At 39.3% G+C, this 25,624-nt stretch overlaps 1 protein-coding gene across 1 annotated transcript in view; it reads left to right on the top strand.

Moving 5' to 3' along the window:
* LOC124721394 (zinc finger protein 135-like) overlaps positions 1–25,624 on the top strand; it is a 101,635-nt gene that overhangs the window by 58,615 nt on the left and 17,396 nt on the right. The window contains exons 4-5 of the mRNA XM_047246336.1: positions 1,830–2,012; positions 11,979–12,034. Coding sequence (XP_047102292.1) covers positions 1,830–2,012; positions 11,979–12,034 — 239 coding nt within the window. The remainder of the gene's footprint in view (positions 1–1,829; positions 2,013–11,978; positions 12,035–25,624) is intronic.

Below are 25,624 nucleotides of genomic sequence, written 5' to 3'. Positions count from 1 at the left end.
CCTCCCCCTCCCCTCCCCTCCCCTTCTCTTCTCTTCAACCCTTGCTTCCTTTGTTGCACCCTAGTTCCCTCCCTACTCCCTTGCTTCTGCTGTTCTCAGACTTCGCATGTTCCCTCCACTTTTATTTACTATATGCTCAAATCGGACTCCCTCCCTCTGCTTTCTTTCACTTTCCTGTCGTTGTTCCCGCTTGCTCTGTTCTTACTCGTGTGCCCTTATTGCCAAAGAAACTGAATTACAAGCCTTGTCTGGTAGCTCACATATTCTTCCCACAGTTCTAATTAAGTGAAGTGACGTGGTAGTTGTGACACTAGACTTCTGCTCAAGTGTAGAGGGCTTTAAATTTATGTTTTCTTTGTTTTCCATAAATATTTTCTGGTTGGGTCTGGAATGGATCATTCAAATGGACCAGATTCAGTTCCTTGACTATTTAGGATCAGTACTAGCTTGTTCTCCATTCCTTTTTAAATTCACATGTGTTGAATTTTCCCTCTTACTTTCCAGGGCACTAACATAGCAAACATTATCAGAGGCTTTTAATTACAAAGATTTAGCAATTATATTGCCATGTCATTTGTTGCCCAATGGAAAATCTTCATATACCCTCTTTTGTAATTGAATTAGAGGTAGCTGTGATGCTAGAAAAGTCTTTGAGCACATGCCTACTGTTGATGAGGTTCTGCATGTTGTTGACATTGTTTCAAGCTGTATTCATAAAGAATATGTTTCTGTGTAGTAGTCATTAATCAGCACAGCTTCATAATGCATATCTGTAGTGAGATCAATGTCAAACAGGCCACCACAATAATTAGGATAAAAGTAAGTGCTGCTGATATTAGAGAAGTGAATATAATTGAGTTTCTCGTCAAAGCACTACTATGCACAGTACCTGTGGCGAAAAAGAGAGAATGTATGGATTCAGAATTTTTTAATAGTTTCATAATTTACCGTATGTCACTTTTATGCATATCAAAGTAATACAGTAATGTGTGTAATGTAGAATATGATGCACATACTTGTTGCCCAAGAATTTCATTGAAATAATTGTCAATGTGCTGGATAGTAACAGCAAAGCAGAGTTAACACAAAATGAGTAGGTCGAGGGAAAGGTAAACAAAGAAAAGTGATCAGTCAGGATGAGGGCAGGTCATAAAGAAACATTAAATTTATAGTACTAACCTTCACTATAGATGGTAACTGCAAATGCAAAATGGTATGCTGGCAAGTGTTCCAAAACTAATGGATGACAAGATAAAGAAGTGTTGTTATATAAAATAGTGTTGGTAATATGTGAATAAATGTATTACACCAATAAGGTAGCCATACAGCACACACACACACACACACACACACACACACACACACACACAAAGTCATTTAAGCAGTCATTCTTCCCACACTCCACACACGACTGGAACAGGAAGGAACCTTAATAACTGGTACAATGGGACACACCCTCTATCATGCACTTCAGTGGTTGGCAGAGTATAGATGTAGATACAGATGACAAATTACCTTTAGTGAAGGTATAGTCTTGTAATTAGTGTAGCCAACTGTGTCAATGGAAAACAGAATTTGGTTCTCAATTGCTCCAAATACGGTGCAGCATTTTCAGGTTAATATTTTACAGTCATGATAACTGATCATTTACTTTTAGGGCAGAATTGCCTTATGTAACAGATACAAGTTATCAGTACCCATGAATAAAGAAAGCCACTTGAACCATTCATTGGAGTCCAAGTGAAATCCGTTTTTACTGTACATGGTATATTGCAGATGGTTACTAATTGTATAAAATATATATTGTAAAGTTGTGTTTTCCTTTACAGAATTTTTCCAGTGAGACTTCCAGTATACGGTGTTTCAAAAATGATAAGCTTCGAGCACATTCTGTTTTGCCTGAGAACCAGAATGCAGTACTCTTGAGTGAAGAACTGAAGAATGTCCTAAGCTTTAATGAAGACTGTGTGGAAAAAGACAAATCAAAGGCAGAGCCTTTCGAGAATAGTTATGTGAGTTGAATAATTTCTGTTTTATGTCAGCATATCAATATTCCATTGCTCATAACAATGTTATAGCATAAATTTACTTTTGCACTTATTTACCAGTACATCTGTAAATTCAGAATGTGTCTCGTCATTTTTATTTTCTGTTGCATTACTGACAGTGAAGCAAAACAGTGTTTATTGGAGATTATACACTGTATTACACACTATGTTTATGCATGACAGGAAATTTTCACTGCAAAAATTAAAAAAAAAGCACAAAATAGTTAATGTGCTGGCTGATTTTTATTTAACTACTTAGTCTGAGTCTGACCTTCCATTTGCTATAACATCATTGTAGTATTATGGAGTTGCATCTCCATTTTTGCTGTTGTTGATGTTGACATTGACATTCTTCAATGCTTAAAACTTACATTCTAACTCGTCAGGACTCGCAGCAGGCCAATCAATTTCAGGAATGTTATTGTCTACAAACCATAGGCTTAAAGATTTTGCATAATGACAGGTGCATTATCATGCTGATACAAACAGTCGTCATCTCCGAACTGTTTTTCTACTCCACGCAGAACACAACGCTGCAAAATGTGTTAATGTCCTTTTGCATTTTCTTAAGTGCAGTAAGGAAACCGCACCCTAACTGCAAAAAACACCCCACACTGTAACACCACCATCTTCACACATCACTGGCACTACACCTGATGGCAGATAATGTTCTTCAGGCATTCGCCAAACTCAAACCCTTGCAAACCACACAGTTTCTGTACAATAATGAACATGCATGAAATAGATGCGTTACCTCTGTTAGCGATTGTCGAAGACTCGCAAAGATGATTTTGGATTTGTCAGTGGCTTGAACAGTGAATTGCTGATTGATGAACACTACACAGTGCTTTACAATGATCTGAGATATGTACAAGGGTTGCCTAGAAAGTGATGCACTCAATTTTTTTTTCTCAGCAGAAAACAATACTATGAATGCAAACATTATGAATGTATTATTTGAAGTCTCCTGAGAGAGCGCATCAAGTTTCCCTCACATCCAGCAGATAGCGTAGCTGCAGGACAGTTTCAAAATGTCGTCTGTAGGTGGTGTACGTCATAAGCAATGTGCCATCATTGAATTTCTCACTGCAGAGAAAGGAACTGCGGGGAATATTCACAAACACTTGTGCAAAGTGTATGGAGCTTCTGATATTGACAGAAGTGCAGTTAATCACTGGGCACGTAGGGTGAGGTCATCAGAAGGCTGTTCAGTAGGGCTCCATGATTTGCAGCGGTCGGGGAGACCATCCACAGCTGTCACACTTGACATGTTGCAGTGAACTGATGTTGTCATTCACAAGGACAGACACATTATGACTCGGCAGTTGGCACTGTATTTGTCAACCAGCAAAGGAGGTGTGGATACAATTATCTGCACTCTTGGATGTTCAAAAGTGTGTGCGATATGGGTCCCGCAGTATCTGACAGTGGGTCACAAATCACACAGAAAAAACATTTGTTTTGATTTTTTTTGTGACTTTCTGAAACTGTGATGGAGGTCTCCTTGTCCTGAATTGTGACAGGTGATGAAACCTGGGTTAATCATTTCGAGCCCAAAACAAAACCACAGTTGATGGAATGTCACCATTCCCACTCCCCACAGAAAAAAAAAATTCAGACCAACTCCTTCCGCCGGTAAGGTCATGATCACCATGTTCTGGGACTGTGAAGGTGCGATTCTCATTGATGTGATGCCAAGGGGCGGTAGCATTAATTCAAAGGCAAAAAGGCACCACAGCAACCCATGGGATGTTTTGCAGCAATGCATTAACACTCAGCCTCACACAAGTCTGAGGACTGATGAACACATTGCAAAACAGGGTTGGACAGTGTTACCCCATCCACTCTACAGCGCTGACCTAGCCCCTTGGACTTCCACTTGTTTGGGCAGTTAAAGGATGCCATTCGTGGACATTTTGAGGATGATGAGGAGGTGATTCACTCAGTGAAGCACTGGCTCCGCCATCAGGACAAGGATTGGTACCAACGGGGCACACACGCCCTTGTTTCGCACTGGAGGAAGACCATAGAACGGGATGGAGATTTCAGGAAAAAATAGGTTGTGTAGATGAAACACCATTTTTTCGCGTGTTTAATTCTCATTGTGTTCAATAAAGAATTGTCGAAGAAAAAAATGTGGTGCATTACTTACCGAGTGACCCTCGTACTAGTAGAAGTTATTTGTTAACTCAGCTGAATTTTCACCCACTGCCTAATGTCAGTGTGCGCATGCATAATATCCACTACCAACACTCTGAAATAAAGTACTTTGTCACGTAGATTTCAAGATAGAGATTTTTTTTTGTAATGTCATTCGAGTAGAGGAGATTTTTTTCGAAGTTGATTTTATTTAATTTGATTTTATCAGGGAAGCAAAAACAACATTGGTCAAGCCCACTGCTGCCCGCACCGAAACAGTTTATTGTGCGGTATCGTTCCCTGTGTCTCTAGTAAATGGCTTTGAATAGTGCAAGGAGTTCCTTTACCAGTGCTTTACTAGACACAATTTCTTCAGGTCTGGTTGATCCGAATATTCTGTTTCTTTTTAATCTCCAATGCCTCGCATTTGAAGATCAAGTGTGATGCTGTTTCCACACCCACACCACACGTCCTACATTTGGGGTATTCTTCTATTACCCCCTTGTATGTAGGTGTTTTTTGAAATTCCCTTGGCCTGTCAATAGTCCAACCATGAGCTTTATTTCTCTCCTGTTGAAGCCCAGGATTGAGACACTTATCTTAGAACATGGCTTCGGCATCAATGCATTTTCATGTTTTTGCTTTTGGACTTAAGCCTGATATTGTACATGCTGTCTCCTTGTCCAGTCTCGTAATTTTATTTTTATCATTGCCTTGGTGATTGTCAGGACAGGTCCCAGTCCAATAAATGGTGTCATCGCCCCTATCCTGGCCAATCTGTCGGCTTGCTCATTACTACTAATCTCTGAGTGACCAGAGACCCACAACAGGTTTACCCTATTGCTTTCCCCTAGCTCCACGAGGACTTTGTGGCATTCTGCCACGATCTTTGATATTGTTGCAGAGGCTGGCAGTGCTTTCAGGACTGCTTGGCTGTCTGAATAAATGAATATTTCTGCTTGAAACACAGTGGCCATCTTCCCTAGAGAGAGACTGCACTCTCCAGCTTTGGCTGCACCCCGTTTACCCCGGCCCCAACACCTTGGTCCATTTTTGAACCATCAGTGAGCCAGACTATGTCCCCAGTACGGTGTCCAAATTTGTTCTGCCAGAGCTCTCTACTTCTAATTACTGCACTGAAAGGCTTGTTGAAGCAACTGGGAGTTATTACATAGTAAGCTGGCATTTTCGCAACCATATGTATGTCTACCTCACTCAGTATTTTAGTGTGAGATCCTGGATACCCCAGTGAGTTCCAGTTTTTGCCAGTCTTTAATCTCGGTGCTCCAGCTGCTGCCTCCACCTTTACCCACAGGTGTAATGGGGGCATGTCCAGCATGGTTTCCATCCCAGCAGTGGGTTTGCTGCTAATTCCACCTGTAATGGCTAAGCAGGCCAATCCCTGCACCGTAGCAAGCTCCTTGACAGCTACCTGCTGTTCTACCTTTTTCCACCACACTGTAGCCCCATAAGTGATCGTAGGTCTTACTACTATGGTGTATATCCATTACATACTCTTGGGGCTTAAGCCCCAGTTTTTACCACAAGCTCTCCTGGTACTCATTAGAGTACCTTTTGCCTTGGAACAGGTGATCCATACGTGAGGGGTCCACAATAGTTTCTCATCTAGGGTTACCCCTAGATATTTCACTATGCCCTTCACTTGTAGAGTATCATTGAGAAACTTGAGATTTCAGTATGTATGTTGGACCTCCTTCCTTGTAAATAGTATTACAACAGTCTTCTTAGGACTGACCCTTAGATCCTGTTTCCTGCACCAATTTTGCACAATGTTCAGTGCTCCTTGTGCTGTAGCTCTGACTTTACTTGAAAATTTGCCAAATATTACTATGACAAGATCGTCTGCATATCCCTGGCAAAAGTACTGTCTAGAGTTTAATTCTACAGTGAGTTCATTCACCACAAGATTCCACAGTAGAGGGGACAGGACCCCTTCTTGTGGACAGCCTCTGGTGGTGCTGATTACCATTTTTCCTTGCATCATGGTGACTTCTACCTTTCTACCACTAAACATGGCTCTAATCCACTTGCAAATGGTGGTCTCCAAGCCATGCACCTCTGCTGCCTTAACCATGGATTCAAAGGTCGTATTGCTAAAATCCCCTTTGTTGTCCGAGAAGATGCAGAGGGATATTTCCTGAAAGTGTAATGCTTTCTCCACCTTCCCAACAAGTTGGTGGAGTGCAGTTTCACACAATTTTCCTGGTTGGTATGCATGTTGGTTTGTGTGTAGAGGAACCCTAGTTAACCTCCTCTCCCTAATATGCATGTTGATCAGTTTTTCTAATGTTTTAAGAAGAAAGGAGGGCAGACTGACTGGTCTCATATCCTTGGCCTTGGTATGATCAATTCTCCCTGGCTTTGGAATGAAGATAACATTCACTGCCCTCCAGACGTTAGGAATGATTCCTGCTGCTAGGATAACCCTAAATAACCTGCATAGGAATCCTGGTTGTTGCAGGAGCGCTGAAAAAATTCCATCTGGGCCAGGTGACTTAAACGGTTGGAATGTTCCCACTGCCCATTGGTCAGCACACTCTCTGGCAGATTCCCAGTTCTCCCATCGAATACCTGAAAACCGATATCTCACAGGGATCTCATCCTGGTCTATGTTGTCTGTCAGAGTACATTGAGGAAAATGAGTCTTGAGTAGTAGTTCCAGTGTTTCATGAGCTGTCCTTTTATACTCTCCATCCTCTCTCCTTAAAGTTCCTCCTGTCTTATTTGGTATCCTAGGGAGGATTTTGTGAAGTCTGGTCTAAATAGCCATACCCTCTACCTCCTCACAGAATACCTTCCAGATTGCTGCATTGTATTTGACAAGGTCCTCCCGATATTCTGCCCATTGTCCTTTCCTTCTCGCAAGATTAAACAGTCTTTGTACCTGTTTCCTCTGTGTTTCCAGGTTGTTGTTCCACCAAGATACATTCCTGTTTGTGCACTTCTTGGTGATTGAGCAGCTGTCATGGTATGAGGTCATGATGGCAGAGGTCAATGCCTCTGCTACCTTCTCAAACTCTACTGGATTCCTTATCAAAGTACTGACTTCCGATAGGCTTGAGTCAAGGTCCCTCCTATACACCTCACAGTCCGTTTTCATGGGATTCCTATGGTCTGTCTGATGTCCATTTCAACCTTGAACTTAATATACATATGGTCTGATGAGGATGGTTCTAAACCCACATGCCACTGTTTGACATAACTACCCATCAAAGTGGAACCGAGAATTATGTTAATAACCTCTTCCCTTCTTATATTCCTAAATGTAGGTTCCTTGACCCTATTGTGGATCTCTATGTAATTAGCTAGAAGAAATTCTAGAAGGCACTCACCTTAGCATCGCATCCAACCAATAGTTGGTCTCCCTGTTGTGCACAGGCTTCCATCAGTCTCCTCACCTCCTTAAGAGGAGGAGGAGGAGCACTGTCATTGTAAGGAAGGTATGCCGAGGCCATTATAAACTCCCTCGTTGATACCTTCCTCACATTGCCTCATCCTGAGGGTCACCAAGTCCCTAGAACAAAAGTCCACCATCGGCATGAAGGGGATTCCATTTTTTACATAAATGAACATTCTGAAGTTTCTTATATTTATAGCATAAATCAGCTTACCTCCAGTGCCGCCGAGATGCGATACACCCCCTTTATATAAATAGGGTTCCTGGATCAGGGCCATGTCCACTTCTTGTCTTCCCAGAAGACCACTCAGGGCAGCAGTGGCTCCTTTACTGTGTTGCAGATTTATCTGCAGCACATTCAATCTCCATCTTTCTGCCATTGTCACTTCTGATGTCTTTTATTACCCTGATGGCAACCTGCGAGAACCCCAAGTATAGTCTCAGGTCCTGTTCCTGTATTGCCTTCAGGAACTTCTCTCCGACTTCCACCACAAGGGTTTGGCCGTTTGGTGCAACCTTCCGGTTGATTACCTTCCAATCCTCTGTCGAGACTTTCAGGTTTTGAGACCCTATTTTCTCAGTCAGAGCCGGCTGCAGTGGTCTAGCGGTTCTAGGCGCGCAGTCCGGAACCGCGTGACTGCTACGGTCGCAGGTTCGAATCCTGCCTCGGGCATGGATGTGTGTGATGTCCTTAGGTTAGTTAGGTTTAAGTAGTTCTAAGTTCTAGGGGACTGATGACCACAGATGTTAAGTCCCATAGTGCTCAGAACCATTTGAACCATTTTTTTTTCTTAGTCAGAGTCTCTGAAGAGGTATCCTTAAGGAGTTTTGGCACCCAGATTAATATCGTTGCAGTCTTGAAGAGCTCAGCTGCTGTCTTTACCAGCAGCTTCGCATCCTCCCATGGTGATATTAGTGTCACCTTTTCCTTAAGCCAGTCCACTGTGCTCACCCCCTCACAGACAAAGATAAGAGCACCGTGATCCAGACACTCTCTCCCGAATTTGGGTCCTGGACCAGCACCTCCCCCCCTGCCCCCGCCCCCTGTGCCAGTCTTCTCTAAGAGAGCCATTTGCACAAGCTGCTCCTGCTGCTAGGTGATCTTGACCAGTGGATAGCCTTGCTGGATAACCACCATCCTACTAAAGACCGAGACTGCAGTACTACAGGTCTGTTTCCCTATTTCTCACCTCGGCAACTTCTGGATATGCTTACCTGAGAAGTAGGAGTCTTAGATTCCTCCCCTGTTCTCCTGCTGCCTGCCGTCAATGGAGAAGGGGTTTGCAAACCCCCTTCGCTGTGGGACAGGCTTTTGTTGGAAGTCTTGGGAACAAGCTCTTTTAGTTCCCTCTGCAATGGTTGATGGTTTCCATCTGTCAGTACATGAGGTTTGCCTGGTGTTGGTTTAGCTGTGGTTTTTACTTCGGATTTCCACTTCGCAGTCACAATACCAGCACTGTACTGGATGATTGATATGTCCGTGATGGATTTGTTACTCGGACAAAATCCAGTGACTAGTTCATGGTCGAAGTCACTGAGCTCTCCTGACCAACCCATTCTGCTGTTACTGCTTCCCTACTAACAACAAAATACTCCCAGCCACCTTTTATACTGACTGATCTGCCTCTCGTGACATGTAATAGTCAATTCTGCATTACGTAGGGGTGTGTGGATACTTTTTATCAGGTAGTGTATTATGTATTTCTAAAATGTTAATACTATCTTTGGGTTGACTCTCTTAGGTTAAAAATGTACCTAAAATTGCATTCAAATGTCAATGCTGATCAATATTTAATTTTCTCTGTCAAGAATTTTTTGATATTCCCAATGTACTAATTGGTGAGCATTAAATATTCAGTATTAGAATATAACTGTGTCTCAATACCCATTTTCAAGAAATGTGAAACAGTAGAATATAGACCACATTTGGGATGGAAACTAGTTTAACACCTCATTTCTTAACCAATTTACATGAAAGATAATGGGGTATATTTCCAAATATGCCACTGATACAAAGAACTCTTAACAGATGGTTTCCAGTGTGTTATATGCTTAGCAATTGTAGACCTGAAACAAAGATAACTTGTAATTTTGTAGTCTTTAATGGCCAGAGTCAACTTCCATAAAATCCTTCTGGGTTGTAGACACATCCAGACCGGGGATGTGAACATAAAGTACCTAGGATATGCCGATGATATAGTGCTACTATCTGGGTCACATGAAGAATTAGGGAAAATGGCTGACATTCTGGAAACGAGCAAGGAAAATTGGACATAAAATCAATCGTGACAAGGAGGAATACATGGTTCTACATCATAGACATAATGAAACTCTAGAACCACTTCCACCCTTACAGACAACTGAAGGTTCTTATTGTCAAGTCAGGGAGTTCAAATATCTGGGCGCAATATTCAGAGATGAACAATCCAGTAAAGTAGAAATACAGGCAAGACTACAGGCAGGTAACCACTGTTACTGCAGCCTTAATGTTCTCCTCAAAACCAGAAGTTTGCCAAGACATTTCAAAATAAACATCTACAAATCACTCCTATAGCCAGTAGTACTATATGGATGTGCCACCTGGAGTACAACCAAGGGAGATCTGAACAGACTGATGATATTTGAAAGGCAAGTCCTTCGGAAGATTTTTGAACCAGTTTACGATAATGAGAGTGAAAAATGGAGGATTCGTCATAATACACAGTTGTATGATATTTACAAAGAGCCGAACATTGTGGTTATAATGAAGACACAATGACTCCAGTGGGCAGGGCATGTTGCTAGAATGCAGGACAACTGGTGTCCGAAAACTGTGCTCAACACCAAGCCAACTGGCAGAAGGTCTGTAGAAACACCTAGAACTCGATGGAGTGACTGCGTATCCAAAGACCTTCAGAGAGTGGGACTGCTGGAAGGATGGCAGAAATTAGCCGAAGACAGGCTGAAATGGAGGCAATCTCTCAAAGCTGCGCGCGGTCCATTGGGCCTGATAGTGTAAGTAAGTAAGTTAGTTGTAGACAGTGTCATGTTGCAAAATGAGCTAACAAATTTCAGCAAGTAGTCTTCTTCGCGGCATCTAATGAAATATTATGTAATATGATAAAGGCCACTTGCAATAGTCTCTGTAATTTTGGTAGATCATTGTACAACATGATACGGTCAACAACTCATGAGAATTTTATGGGAAAAGATAATGTATGCTAAGAAAGTGGGATAGGGATGTTCATGGTCTCGATAAATGCAAGAAATCATTCCAAAGCAAGAGTGTAAAGTCCAAGCATTACTTAGCTGGATAACACAGAGTTTGTTATCATAATGGGAACCACAAGTTCATGATCCGTAGTGTTAAACATACAGTAGACAGTCGGTGCTGCAGATACCACTTGTGGAGGCTAGTTGGATAACAGCAGCTAGGGCAGAGAGTCTGCCACAGGATGACCTTATATTTGTTTCACTTCATAAGCTCGTATGATATACCTGCAGTATATTTCTTGTTCCTGCTGCAGGCACTTTCACTGAATGTGTGTGATGTTATACTTATTGAGACATCTGTATCATCCATCTGCACATCCATTGGGGTTATGAAAGGAATCTTCCTGTAATTTCAACTGGACAGTTTAGTCAGTATTGTATTATGGAGCTGCTAGAGTGATTTAAACGAGAATCATTGGATCAAAGGTTTTATTTCTCTAGCATAAAGCTGATAGATGAAGCTAGAGAACCAGTATTTCACTTAGATTGTTGGGGATTGTGCTGATTTCACTATAGACTATTCATTTTGCATACGGTCTAGATAAAAGAGAGAAGGTTCATACAGGCAGTCATTTTTCTCTTTCTCCATGCCAGAAAGGAGCAGGAAAGCAAACTACTACTAACAAAGTGCTGGTGCCTGTACCATGTACTATACAGTGTTCATAGCTGTAAATTTTTGCTATAACTTTAAATGCAAATCAAAATCTGGTACCATTTAGACACTTGGTTGCTGTAATGTGATGCTTTGTATATGCAAAAAAGCTCAAGTTGTACTGTAGTTCATATCCAGTATAAAAGTGTAGACCACTTTAAACTGGCTGGATGGTATTGCAGCAATAGGGAGCATATCTAATAAACTACTATGATACTCAAACAACCTTTGGGTTGCAAACAACTTTGCTATAATTTTCCTTTTTGTTTGTTCTGAATATGTTCTTTTTTTTTACGAGGCTTTTTATGAGGTATAGAAGTGTTCCTACCTAGTTGCAGAAGACTGGTACAGTCTTTTTTATTTCTTCGTGTGTATGCTATTTAGTACCATAACAGTATTGCTTTTCATTTAAGTTACTTATTATGTTCCCATTATTATCTTTATTGAGACATAGCAATGCATATTACAGGGAAATGCAGAGAGTGAGAAGACTGTCAACAACAGCAGTTCAAGGGTTCTGAAAAGGTAGGTGTTCCCTGACTCTGTCAATAGTAGAACTGATTTTTCCCCCTTTCTTTTTCTCTTTATTTTGAATTCAGTTGTTTACGTACATCATAGTAATTTTTTCGAAAAGATAGACTTAATTTGATGTTTGTGTACACACTGTGTGTCCATTCCAAGAGTCATCAGATGCCTATTATATGGTCTTTCTGAAGATGTTTTCAGTTCTGTTTTTGTGATGTGTATGTGCAATCAGTTCAGACATGAGGTATTTGCTATGATGTCCACTGTCAGCAGAAAAAAATTATTGTGATTCTCATTATAGGCAAAATGTTGTCTAAACTGTAAATTTATGTGCCAAGTTGACAGAGCAAACTCCATGTGATACACAGTTCTTCTTTTTCTTCTTCTTCTTCTTGTTTTGCTTTTTCCCATTCTCATGTGGGGTCAGCATTGTTTTGGAAATGTTAGTGGTAGTTGGTGGCTGGATGCCCTTCTTGACACCACTACTGCCCCTGGGATGGGATTCATGTACTCCGTCTGCCAGCATGCAAAGTAATCTCGTGTTGAAGCCTTATAATATTTTTCTAAATGTTTGTGTAGCGTGCATCTGAAACAGGATGTGGGGACCTGCCCAATGTTGGATGTGGAAAACCACCTAAAAACCATATCCTGGCTGGTTAGCTCACCAGCTCTCAAGATCTCATTGTTGATGTGCACGGTGGATTCGATCAAGAGCAGGCTTGCCTGCCTGTATCCAGGAAGTGATACTTTAAAATGCTCAGTTATCTGGGAGGATTCAGTGTGATATGCAGTTAATGGATATTTATTGACATGACAGCAAAAAATAAGAAATAATGCAACTCTACACTGATTTCACAGTTTCATGACACAGCAGTTTGATGGAACTCAACAGGCGATGCAGTGCACCACAGTGGTGTGAGGGTACTAAAAAGACAGTGTGGCGCAATTTGGCTGTTGTTTTCAATTACTGCTGAAAAAATTGATTATTTTTCATGTTACCATTAATAAATATCCCTGAATAGAATACTATACCAAAATAACACGATATTGCTGTAAAACTGGAGAGCTGTAATTTAGACAACATTTTCTTTATAATGAGAGATAAAATAGCATTTCCCACCAACACTGGGCCTCGCATAAAACACTACATGTGCAGTTTCTATTTTGGCTGACATCGCCTATACACCACAAAAACAGACCTGGAAATAGCTTCAGAAATGCCAGAGAAAAGGCACCAGATGACTCTCATGATGGTCACTCAATATGTAAACAGGATGACTGTGATAAATTGCATCCTTGAGAGGATAAGGAGCAAATAAAGTTTAATGAAAGTTTGTTCTGGAATGTGTGGCTTTTATGCCAGAGGCTATTCGATATTTACCACGAAACATTTCACGCACTACGTTCTAGTGGACAACGTGTTACAGACGTTGCTTGCGGCCACCCTGGACCACATTGCATCTGTGTACAAGTCACAACACAGACTGCAACACTCATTCAGATTCACCAACCTCCATCAAAATAGTGTCACAAGCATCACAAATGCATTGTTCCACCATTTTACACATCTTGGGTTGGCTCCGTGTACACGACACCTTTGGTACGTGCTGCAGGTCTTGTGGGCTCAATTCTGGTGACAAGGTGGGTGAGGTAAGTGGGCAACTTGCACAGTTCACGGACTGGGGAGACATCAGTGTACCTCCATCCTGTAATCTGCAATGGGCTAAAGTGCTGACGAGTAGCAGCCACATGACCATTCATACTATGAAAGGCACTTGTTCCGACAAGGGAAATAATGTGTCCTTGTAGGAAATGCAGTTACAACTTGTGGAAAGATGACTTATCCCAAAATGTGTCTGGCAGTTATTTACCTTCCTACACATATGAGAGACAGTTTCTGGTGCAGTTGCAATCAACGAGTATACTTCTTTTGTTCAGCTATCCACTTGTAATTTGTGTGCCTTTATCCAAAGGCTATGTTGTTCTGTTTGCTGTTGCCAATTCATTCTGTAGGAGAGTGCTGTGTAACACTGCCATCCTGGACAACAGTACCACCACCCTCTTGCGTGAAATGACGGTGTCTTGAACATGTTGTACAGGGAGCTTTAGGATGTAGGTAAAATGGCATCCAGCATAGAAATATGCATTTGTGGACATATGTTCATTAGATGCTACTTTCTCCTTATCCTCTTAGGGATTTTTGCCCACTGTTTGTCCTCATTGCTTATTATCATCCTTAGCAAACAAAAAAGAGGTGTGTGTGTGTGTGTGTGTGTGTGTGTGTGTGTGGAGGGGGTCACAAATCTTGAAGAATTGCTTTTAACCTGCTGTTTATTGGTTTATTGCCTAAAATTTATGAAATTGTGGAAGTGCCTTCTGCCCATATATTTTCATGTTCAATATTTTTTTCATCCCCTTCCTTCCTTGATGTATAGCTTCAAAGTTAGTGCGATAGGTGTATGTGAATCACTTGGTGGGCAAAATAGTTATGTTCAAATATAGAACTGTATCTGTATTTGTCATTCATCACATCACATTGAAGGCTGCATTTGCATCTGAGATTTACTGAAAAGTGTTTCATAATGAAAACAGTTTACCTCATCACTTGCTTTGTAAGCCAGCAGCGTTGTAGCTCATTTGGACATGACAAGGAAATCTTTATCTGTTGAACATAGTTTATGAAAAGGAAACCTTTCTGCTATTATGTGTGTTTTTCTTAAGGAAGCTTGTTCCTTTATAGATTCCTGTACTTAGTTTAATAGGCTGGATGGGTATGAGGGTAAGACAGTACACTTTATAATTACTTATCATAACTGACATCAGAAATTCTAAATCTTGTATGTAATTATAATTTTATTATCTTCAGAGTAAAAATATGTAGAAAGAGGTCACTATCTATCCTTATAGGAAGCAATACATTTACTTAGGACTATGTCAAGATAGTGATAATTTTTATTATAAATATTGAGAAGGAATTTCGAGTTAAAAAAAAAATTGGCCTTACTTACTCTGCAGTTAAATTTGTGACATTATCAAGTTAAACAAAATCTGTAGTAAATTCGGTGCTTTCGTTATTGAGAAATGTGTCTTTAGAATATTGGAGAGTGAATGGACAATGCAGCTAAAGTGAAGTTAAGTCAGCAAAAAATCAAAGGGCTCTGTACCACGTTAAACTGTAGGAACCTCCAGTAGGATCAAACCTAGTAAAGCACTTTGCTGTTCAAACCAACCTTCAGGTTGTTTCCCATTACCATAGTTTTGAAAAATACAGTTATTCCTTGCAATGTCCATGATGTGGACGATTACTTAAATTCAGTACTTCAGCACTAAACTTGTTACCTGTGAAATTAACGTACTAATTGGGTCTTAAATTTTCAGTTTAATTGTTTTTGTAATCATTTCACATAATAAGCTTTACTAATTGAAATTTTCTTTTGGTATTCATGTCCATAAGCATTAGACTTCATTTCCAAGTTAATGCATCTCCCCTTACATTCCTGTTACCAGCAGTTTGTGTATTAAGAAATTTTCCATATTTTAGTAATTATTGTCTCTAACCTTCCTAGTATCACAGGGGTCAGTATGGTCCCACAGGCACACTGGGAGTAATAATCTCCCTTGTTTTCAAAACTATTATTTTCAAAATGTATGACTTCTTCCCTCTGAGTCAATTGTATCCAATGATGTTTCATTCATGTTTATATTTACAACTCATTAAAATTTTCTTTTTGTTTCTTGAATCAAATATTTACTGTTACAGTGAACAACTGTAATGTATGTTTTTATATTAGGTCTAGTTCATTAAAATACTGCCAATATATACAGTGTATATCACATGGGGTATATTTAAATTTCATCTGTGGTACTGACATAGCTTGGTTCACAACTTTGACACTGTCTTACAGGTCTGTCATATTTCTCCAGTGAACAGTTTTCTGTTGAAGTAATCCAGTGTTATTGTTAAAGTTAAATAGGCAGTCCAGAAAGTGATTTCAGCTGATCAGTTGCAATACTTTGCACATGCAAAAAGTCATTGCTTGCACATGAATGACAACAAATTTTTATTGAGATCAACAGACTGATTACAGTCACAAACATGTGAAATTCAGACAATTTTCCTCCCATGACATCATGAGATATAAACCATCAAATATATGAAGTTTACAAGAAAGTGAAAGTAAATTGGTGTTGATGGTCAAAACAGGATAGGAAAATGTTACAACCAACTAGTGAAAAATGGAAATGCGATTGCAGGCTTTCTCGGCGTATTTCAGCTTTAAAATATTCACAGATTATCAGCAGAGTGGCATTCTCTTCTAGTCGCAATGTTTCAATGAAGACATTACTCTTACTGTCATTCTCTTTATGTTGTTCAAAATACGAAATTAGCCTTTTGTTTTTTTGCAGAAACATTTCCAATATATGGCAGGTGAACTATCTTGGAGGCCTCATCATCTTCCTTGTTCTACTGTTTATATGACTGTATTACTCCATATCTGCTGAGACGAATATCCATTTTCCAGGAACATAGTTTGAAAGTATTCCATTTGCACTGGCAGGTTATCAGTATCTGAGATGATATCATATTGTCGTCATGCTATCATGTTATGGAGCATCTTGAGGAGAAATGTTTACATCTGCCGTTAGGTAGTACCAGCCTAAGACTGCACACACAGTACAGATTGGTGTATTTCACGTGGAAGTAACAGCAATTCGTGAAAGCAAATTATAGAGACAGCCTTCTTCAAAAATGGTGTTTATTTGTGTAAGTAACTGTGAAATTAAATTAAAGCTTTTGTAATGCAATGCAGTGAGCAGAAGGAAGGTTGCTACTACAGTCAGTATCATCAGATCATGATTATCATTAAGACACCAAGTCAGCATCCTTTCCCACCCTTCCAAACACTTTGAATGTGTAATAAGGCAGCTATGAGCCAACACGCTGACAATGAAAGTCTTGCTTACTGTGTTAAAACTACATTGCATGAGCAGTAACTGTGCATTCCAAGGCTGACTGAGCAGGAATATGATGTACTTTTTGCAGATGTATGTATGAAAACCAATGTTAAAGGTTGTGATAACATCAAAGAAAACTAAAAATGCAGGAAATGTTGTAACATAGAATCGTTAATGACGAGAAAGCATTGTATTGACAGTGTACCATAGGGACCAACAAATATGAACATAAAAAATGGGAAAATGTAAAATGCAGGAATATAAAAATGGGGTTTCACTGTTTTTCCAAATTTGCAACCTGAAGCTATTATTGTTGGGGACAGTGCTTCAGACAGTAAGAAGTGCAACAAATGACCAATTACAGGCTTTAATAAAAGTGAAATGATTTAGTGGTTGCTAAAAAACAACATGGATGCTGGTGAGGAAAATGATGTTTTTTTACTTCATTATGGCACAGTTGAATGATAAAATATTTAAAGTTGATAAATTACTTGAAGCCTGTGGTTATACTCTTCTGTAATGTTTGCCACACACCTATAACTTAAGTCCAATTCAGCTGGCATGGACAAAGCTAAAAGTTTTGTTAGAGGAATAAATATTGTAGCAGATATTTGCATAACATTTAAAGAATATATGTCATCATTTTTTGTTAAAACATTTTTCGGTAAGGAAAAAGCATATATCCTCATTAGTCCCAGTTGTTTCAAGTTTTGAAACTAATTTGACATGACTGCAGTGGACGGAAACATAAAAAAGTAATTGGGCATGGCATAACTGAAGCCAGAGTAAATTATATTATTGTTAATTTAGAAAGTGGTGATAATTGTAATTATGGTGACAGCTGTTTTGCTGATGACTTGCACGCAGCATTTATATAGGCAAGAAATAATTTGTATTTTAAAAATGTTTCATACCTACCATTTTTATGTACAGTGTACAGTGTTTTGGTGGAATGTACTGAATGATAGTCAAAGTGTGAATAAACTTTGAGGTAAATTCAGTGAAATGTGGTCAAAAAGCATGATTAGTTTTACTACTATTTGCACTTTTCTGGAATTGAATGTTTTTTCAATCATGTAAATTCTTTGCTGCTTATGGAAAACAGAGTCATTTTGACAGTTGAGAAAAAGGCTCCAGGAGCTGAGAGAGAGAGTACTTCGAAATGGATTCTATCACTAAATTTTTATCTAGATTGTTATTCATCTGTTTCTAACTTATATAACTTAAAATCCTTTACAGCAGCTATGCTACACAAAATCTTATAAGAATGCATCAAAATACACGGTGTGTAACAGTTCTGTTAGGGCTGCTTATGTGAAATTCCAAACTGCAATGTTATCTCATGGTGAGTTGTAGCCTTACGATCCTTAAGTTTCAAAAAGTGCTGTGTAGAAAGTCAAAGCACTAGCACTACTGCAGCAGGCATCCTGGCCACTAGTAACAATACATGTCTGACACTTGTCAGAAAATGGCAGTGGAGCAGTGAAGCATCATAAAGTTTGAGTCCAGTGTTTGTTGGTGAGAATTCGTCAATCTTGACCCGAATACTGAGAGGCAGGTTACTGGTTACTCCCCCAAGAAGACATCCCAGCTCACAAAGCGAAGGTTGTGCGCAAGTTTTTGGCCAGCAAATAGATCACAGTCTAGGATCACCCACTGTATTCCCCAGATGTGGCCCTGACTGACTTCTGATTGTTCCCCAAATTGAGTTTAGCAATTAAGGGACACATTGTGATGCAATTAAGAACATCCAAGAAAAGTGTACTGCAGTACTAAATGCTAGTCCAGAAGAGGACTACAGTTACTGTTTGAAAACACTTTTAAAACGATTTCAGCTGTGTTTTGTCAGGGGGAGACTATTTTGAATAAATACAGTGATTTTGTGAACATAAACTGTGACTTATTTTTCATAGCCACATAATAACGGAACTGGTAACACTGTTCATTTTTATGAGGAGATGGCATTCATTCTAGCATTCAGACGCATAGGCATTACATTTTAAGAGACTTCATTGCAGATTAAAAATGTGTGCAGGACCAGTACTCAAACCTGGAACTCTGCATTTTGTGGGTTATCCTCTTACCAACCAAGTTGTAGAGTAAAAGGTTAATTCTGGAGTGCACTCTATATTTTTAGTAGATACCTGAATCAGATTTTACATTTTGTCAGTGTTACGACTTTTGTTCTGTGTTAATATAATCTAATCTATAATGTTGAGATTTGAAAGAAAACAGTCATATTTTGTATTTCGCGTAGTTTGGCATATTCATTAAAAAATAAAATTAAAGTAATTGGACATGCCTTTGTGTTGCACCACCACTGATTTATGTGGTGTGCTGTGAATGTTTGTAATGACCTTTTAAAGCAGCCTGTAGGTGTTCTTTGCGATGTTGTTGGGTATGAAGCGTGCTCTTCAGTATACTGATAGACTTTAAAACTTGCTATGTCATTCAGAAAACCACACATTCATTTGCAATTGGTACCATCCCACAAGACCAGTGCAGTTATCTCCAGCAGATTCATGTGTTTGCCTTCTTAATGTTAATCAACTGCACTCTGGCAGTTTCTCCAACGATGGCTGTGTTTGGACTATTTGTTTATTGAACTAGTACTTCATATAAACTGTTCTGGTGCATTGTGCACAAGATGCATACTTTGTCTGTACAGAGGGTATCTTATTTTGACTTTTGAACATGTGAACAAATCATTCTGCATCTCTATTTGCAGCACGATAGGATGGAGGTGTTTAGGTATTTCAGATTCCTTTTTGAAGGCAAAACTATTGAAATTGGTCCAAATAAAACTGAGAACCATTCTTGGAGATAGGATTTGTATGGTACTTGTACTGGGCAAAACATTTTTAGTAGATTTGAGTGTAGCCTGTATTATTGTGGATGTGGTGCTCCCCACATATGGAAATTCTAGAGTGTGCATGCAATCACCAGACGGATGTTGCTGATGAATGTGTTGGCATAGCCATTGTGGACACACTGTCATGGGTGCTATGACGTTGATCGAGGTGTGATGCCACCTTGTGAGCTGTGCATGTAAACCATCTGCTCAATACTGCCCGTTATTCCTGGCCAGTAAGTGTAATGTCAAGCTGAGTTTTCATCCAGGTCATCTAAATGACCACTCTGCAGTCTTGGTTTCTGTTGCTCTGGCTAAGCCACACATACTTTAACTGTCGGTGAATGCTGAAATAAATGCTGAGCACTGGAGAAATTTGTGAGAGAGCATGCTCCGGCCACATATGTTGAACATAGGAAGTGAGTGATCAAAGAATTGGTTCTGCTGCTGTTTCTTGAGAGCCTCATCCTTTAATGTCAACCAGTACCCATTAAGGTTTTAAGAGGTGGCCTTATCAGTGTGAAAACACTATGGCTCCTGAGTGTAGGAGTTGATGTCTGTGAGACATAATCAGTTCACTCCTCTGAGTTATCAGTAGGTTTTTGCAACAAGAAAACTCCTATAGCATGTTTCAAGGCATCAGATTGTGATAACCCTGTTGTTATGTGGAAAGACTGACTTTAATTGGAATTACTTCTTCGGTAAATCATAAATTTTTAATTTTTATCTCAGGTGACCAGCTCTGTTAGTGGCATAAAGTTAGTCCCCTGAAACTATTAATGTTCCAACATGAAAATCATGACTGGGACCCTAAAATATGCAACTGACTGTACTGAAATGTTCAACTCGCTCTGACAACCAAGTTCCATCACTCGTGGTGCGATTCAATTCCAAAGAGTGCTCCATTGTAACACTAAGAATAAATCAGTGTCATAATTCCACCCAGTACTTAGTAATAAAAATTAGTAATCACAGTATCGTGCATATACTCTCACTATGTAAAAGGAAACAACAAATTACTGGCATACTGGCAACATGTAATATCTGCATAAATTCTGCAGAGAACAATCGGGTCACTGCACCTCAAAATATTGACACACTAACTGTTTATGAATACTAATAATTTTAGCAGTAATGAATCGGGCTTTGTACAGAAATATAAAGACGTCTGTCAGGAATGAATACAAAGTTACAACTAATGTGTCAGGGCGTATACGACCCAGGACAACCGGGAGATCCGGGAAAAACACGGGAATATTTTAGAATTCCGGGATATTTTTTTGTTTTAGTTTTCAGTTAAATTTTTGTAATTTTGACTGGTAAGAAATAACACTCTAACAAAGGATATTACTGCATCCTGCTACTGCAGAATAATACTGCAGCAATAAAACATGAGTGAGAGGAAAAAACTAAAATAAAACCTAAGTTGCGAAGGAAATGCACCATGTATGCAACAAAACACAGTGCTCATACAAGTGTCTGCCAGTAGCAAAATGTGTCAAAGGCTTGAGGAAGACTATGCAACGCTTCATAACAACAAATTGCCTCCGATGAGCATGTTGTCACAACTGTTTACATTAGATTCGTGTGAGCAGTTGCGAGCGGGCCCATGCGCATGCGCAGTTGAGATGCGCATGTGCCTTCTCCCGCTTCTGGCCACAAAAGTATGGCTGTTAGCTGTATAAGTAGGCAGCAAGATGCTACCCGGAAAAATTTTACTGGCGAGCACAAGCTGCCGTATTTACTGGGAGCAAACTGGGGTATCTGCCCCGGGCGGCAATTTCAGTCAAGCATTAATCGCCTTGCTGAACAATGAAGTTATTTTTGTTGGTTTGTTAAAGAAATATGGCTTTATTAATCTTTTCCGCTGAGGCAGTCAATTTATTTGAAACGAAGTGTTTAATTCCACACTATTGGCTAGTTTCAACTGTTCACTGCATTTCAAAAGAGCATGCTTTCATCTTCTAGCACGTATGGCATTATGCCATAATAAAGAACCAAAAATGAGATAATACAGTACTGGTACTCCAAGAAAATTTACAACCGAATCTGGGCATACAAATGTGCACTTTAAGCCGAATTATGCATTTTAGTATGGTTCAAGAAATTCCTCTGATGTCTTGTTTCTTTATGTAAGATCTTTTAATGTTTTACACGTACGAACATACGGGCTTCCTGCGTCATCGTAGCTGCGCAAGCGCAGTGACATCTGTTATCTGGTGCTCTCTGGCAACTGCTGAAACGAATCTCTTTGTAACAGGTCGCGGGAAAATATTGCGAATGATTGATTGAAGAGCGTTACTTTAAAAGTAAATTTCCTTTTACAAAAGATGAACTAAGTGCATGAATGTGCGATGAATTTCTTAAATCACAGAGCGTTTGACTCTTGAAAAATCAACTATTTGAGGAAGACCATTTAGCAAAAAATTGGAGCCCAGAAGATCAGACATTTATGTCAGTATTAAAAATTTTACTGGCACATCTGTGTGATGTATCTTAAAGTTTAACATGCGCAAAAAAGATCAACATTATATGTGAAAGTTTAGCTTCTCTTGCAGCTTATTAATCGTCGAGACAATTATTATATGTGAATGCTTTGCTTTTCATGTAGCAACACCATGTATATTAATTTACACCATTAACTTTTCCTATTTGTGTGTATGCGCCACTTATCAGTGATAATGCTATTAGCTGACTACATCACGTGTCCTAAGCTCTGAATATCCGCTGTATCAGCTGGCGAAATCACGTGACATGTGCTATGACTGGCGTACAAAAGCACATCGCAATTTCGATTTCAATGCATCGGAAAGTAACATGTGGTGTTTAGTGGAATTCGAATTTATAATTTCGTAATACGAAAATATGCATTGTACATGGCCTTATGAGTTTTGTTTTCTAAACGGCTGAGAAATTCTACGCCGGTGTATAAAACCATTACCTTTCAAAGGATTGATAAGTTTTACAGTTTCGAGGAAAAGTGTACTGTAGCTTAACACAGAAAAAGTGTGTTTTCACCCGGGAGAAAGTGTGTTTTTAACCGGGAAATCCGGGAAAAATCCGGGAATTTTTTTCCTTGTCTGCGTATACACCCTGATGTATATATTTTATATCATTCTTGTTGTTGAGGGCATGGCAACATTGAGTTGTGAATTCCGTTGTTAGGTGATACTGCCACATGTCCACAACTTTCGCATCCTTCACCCGAGTACTTCTTTCCCAGAAGCTCAAAACTGGGTGGCAGTTCAGAAGCTATCAGTTGACAAGAATATGAAATAGATTATCACAAAATGATTAATAACAAAAAAATTTCCACTTGCCGCCTTTTTTCCCATACTTGGCAAACATTTGAAATTTATTATTCTACCTTCCCATTTTGGGATTAATACGTTAGGGGAGAAGAAACAACCTGGATGTAATTAAACTGTTACAAGGTGTTAGACTGAAATGTTTTGCTGAATCATAGGTAACCCCAGGCAGGTTGCTGTTTTGAGGCATTGTTTTAGGCTGTCAATGGCTCATTGACATTAGGATGTCTGTTGAAAGTGAAGACTTTTTTTTCCAAGATTATTTAGAGGCTTGGGTGTGTGGGAAGCTTTGGCAATAAAACTGCAATAATAGTCGCTCTTTCCTAGAAAAGACAGTAGTTATGTGAGGTTGACAGACAGGAGTTGATGATTGGATTATTAATCTTCACAAACTAGAGCTTTGCCTACTATTTTAGAATGTGGCCTAAATGTTTAACCTCTGGATCCATTAGATTTTTGTGTCTCGGAGAGTAGAAGTAGATTCTGTAAATGTTCTTCCTTGGTTGTTGTGATACCATCCAGATAGTTTGCACAGTTTGAAACTCCTTGGATTGATGGTCCACAGGAACCAAAGAAAAAATTGCTGGTGCACTGGTAACACGGAAGGGAAGAGTTTGTAATGACAAGAACTAACTGAGGTGTTGGTAAACGTGAAACATTCAGACTCCATATGTAAGGGGAGTTACGAAAAAGTGTCTACAAGATCAATTTTGGAAAAATGCTGGCCTATAGCAACTTAGGCCATCAGTTACCCTGTCCGAGGTGTAGGTTCTGGGTCAGTCATAGGTTGTGTTAGTAGTAATTATCACCGGTAAGTACACATACTGTTCTTGGTAATATACAGTCACATATGGGTTCTAGAAGTACGCCAGCAGAGTTTAGGTATGTGTATAAGTAATTGTTGTAAATAACTAGGATATTTATGTATTTACATAATAAAAGGCAACATATTTATTATTTAAATCATATATTGTGGTTATAATAATCAGCCTTAACAGAAATTTTAAGTCATATACAAAAATCATGTCTTTTTGGTTTTTTATTTTTATAGCTAGGATAAAATGGCATAAAAATGAAATCAAAAATTAACTTCTGATTTTTTTTTTTTTTTTTTTTTTTACAGAATAGGAACATAAAATGAAATTATGTGCCTACAAAATCATCGATGGGTTCACAGGACAATCAATAATTGTTTTTGAATGAGGCTTACAAATAAATTTTTTCAACTGTTACGTATGAGAGAACTCTTTTTATCTTTTGACCTTCGTCTTTTTAGAAGCACCATGACCAGGCTTATCTGCATTAGGCATTGATAAAGTTTTTTCTCTGCCAACTAATTTGCATATAATTCCCATATATCTTTGGCCAAATTTGGGCTATTTTCTAATTTGTTGCAAGCATATGGCTTTACGGGACTCATTGCAATGGACTTGACGTATTCTCTATAGCTGATTTTTTTTTTTTTAATTTAGGTTAGAACTGGCCTAAAAGTATAGCACCAAAGACTGCATTCAGCCATCCTCTAGTTCTACGCGAACAAGAGTAGTTTGAGCATTTCAAACCTAAGGCATCAGCTCTGCCTTTAGTGTTATTATAAAATTCTGTAATTTCAGGTTTCTTTGATCATGGATTTACAGACACTTTGTGATGCATAGAAGATTAAACTACACTTTTATACTTCTTTGGAATGAATGGCACAAATGCCTTGGCTTGTATAAATCCAAATAATCAGGATTGCCACAGATTCTGGAAATCAGGGAATATCAGGGAATTTGAAACATGTCAGGGAAATCAGAGAAATTTGAAAAAACACTGGAAAAGTCTCATTTTTATCTAAGTAGATGAAATTGTTTGTTTATTGATGTGTCGTGCACCGTCGCTGGCTGTGTCATGCACCGTCGCTGGCTGGGTGCTGCTGAGTACATGCGCTGCTTCCCTACTCCCTCATTCCTACTGCTTATCCCCTTCTTACCACTCCCCTCTGCTTGCAGTCAGTGCTGTCACCATTTCTTGCTGTTAACCTAGTAGCTGCCAATGAGAGGCAGGGAGGCATGAGGATTGGTTTGTTTTGATCTGATTCTGAGATACTGTAGATGCAGCAGCCGGAGATGGTGGTCAACTGTATGAGTTGTGTCTGAGTGATTGTGTGAATGTGTATGTGTTCATGTTGTCTGACAAAAGCTGTGGCTGATAATTTAGTTCTGAAAGTGTGATTGTTTTTTCTACATGCCAGCCTGTGGCTGAGCAATTATCTTTACGTTGAGTTGCTACCTATCCTCATTAATATTGATTCTCAGAGTATTTGAAAAAGTTGTCTGTTGCATGGATTGATCACTGTTGTCTCATTTCATGAACACATTGCCTGTGGCTCGTGAATAGTTGGCCACACGAGTGGATTTCCATGATGGGCCAAAACTGCAGGCTGTTTCTGTGGGTATCTGTAATTGATCGGGCCTGCTGGTCTGAAGCCATTCA

The sequence above is a fragment of the Schistocerca piceifrons genome, chromosome X (assembly GCF_021461385.2).
Source record: "Schistocerca piceifrons isolate TAMUIC-IGC-003096 chromosome X, iqSchPice1.1, whole genome shotgun sequence".
In the NCBI taxonomy this organism is placed as follows: Eukaryota; Metazoa; Arthropoda; class Insecta; order Orthoptera; family Acrididae; genus Schistocerca; species Schistocerca piceifrons.
Note: the sequence above shows the minus strand (reverse complement) of the source record. Positions and strands in the feature narration are given on the sequence as shown.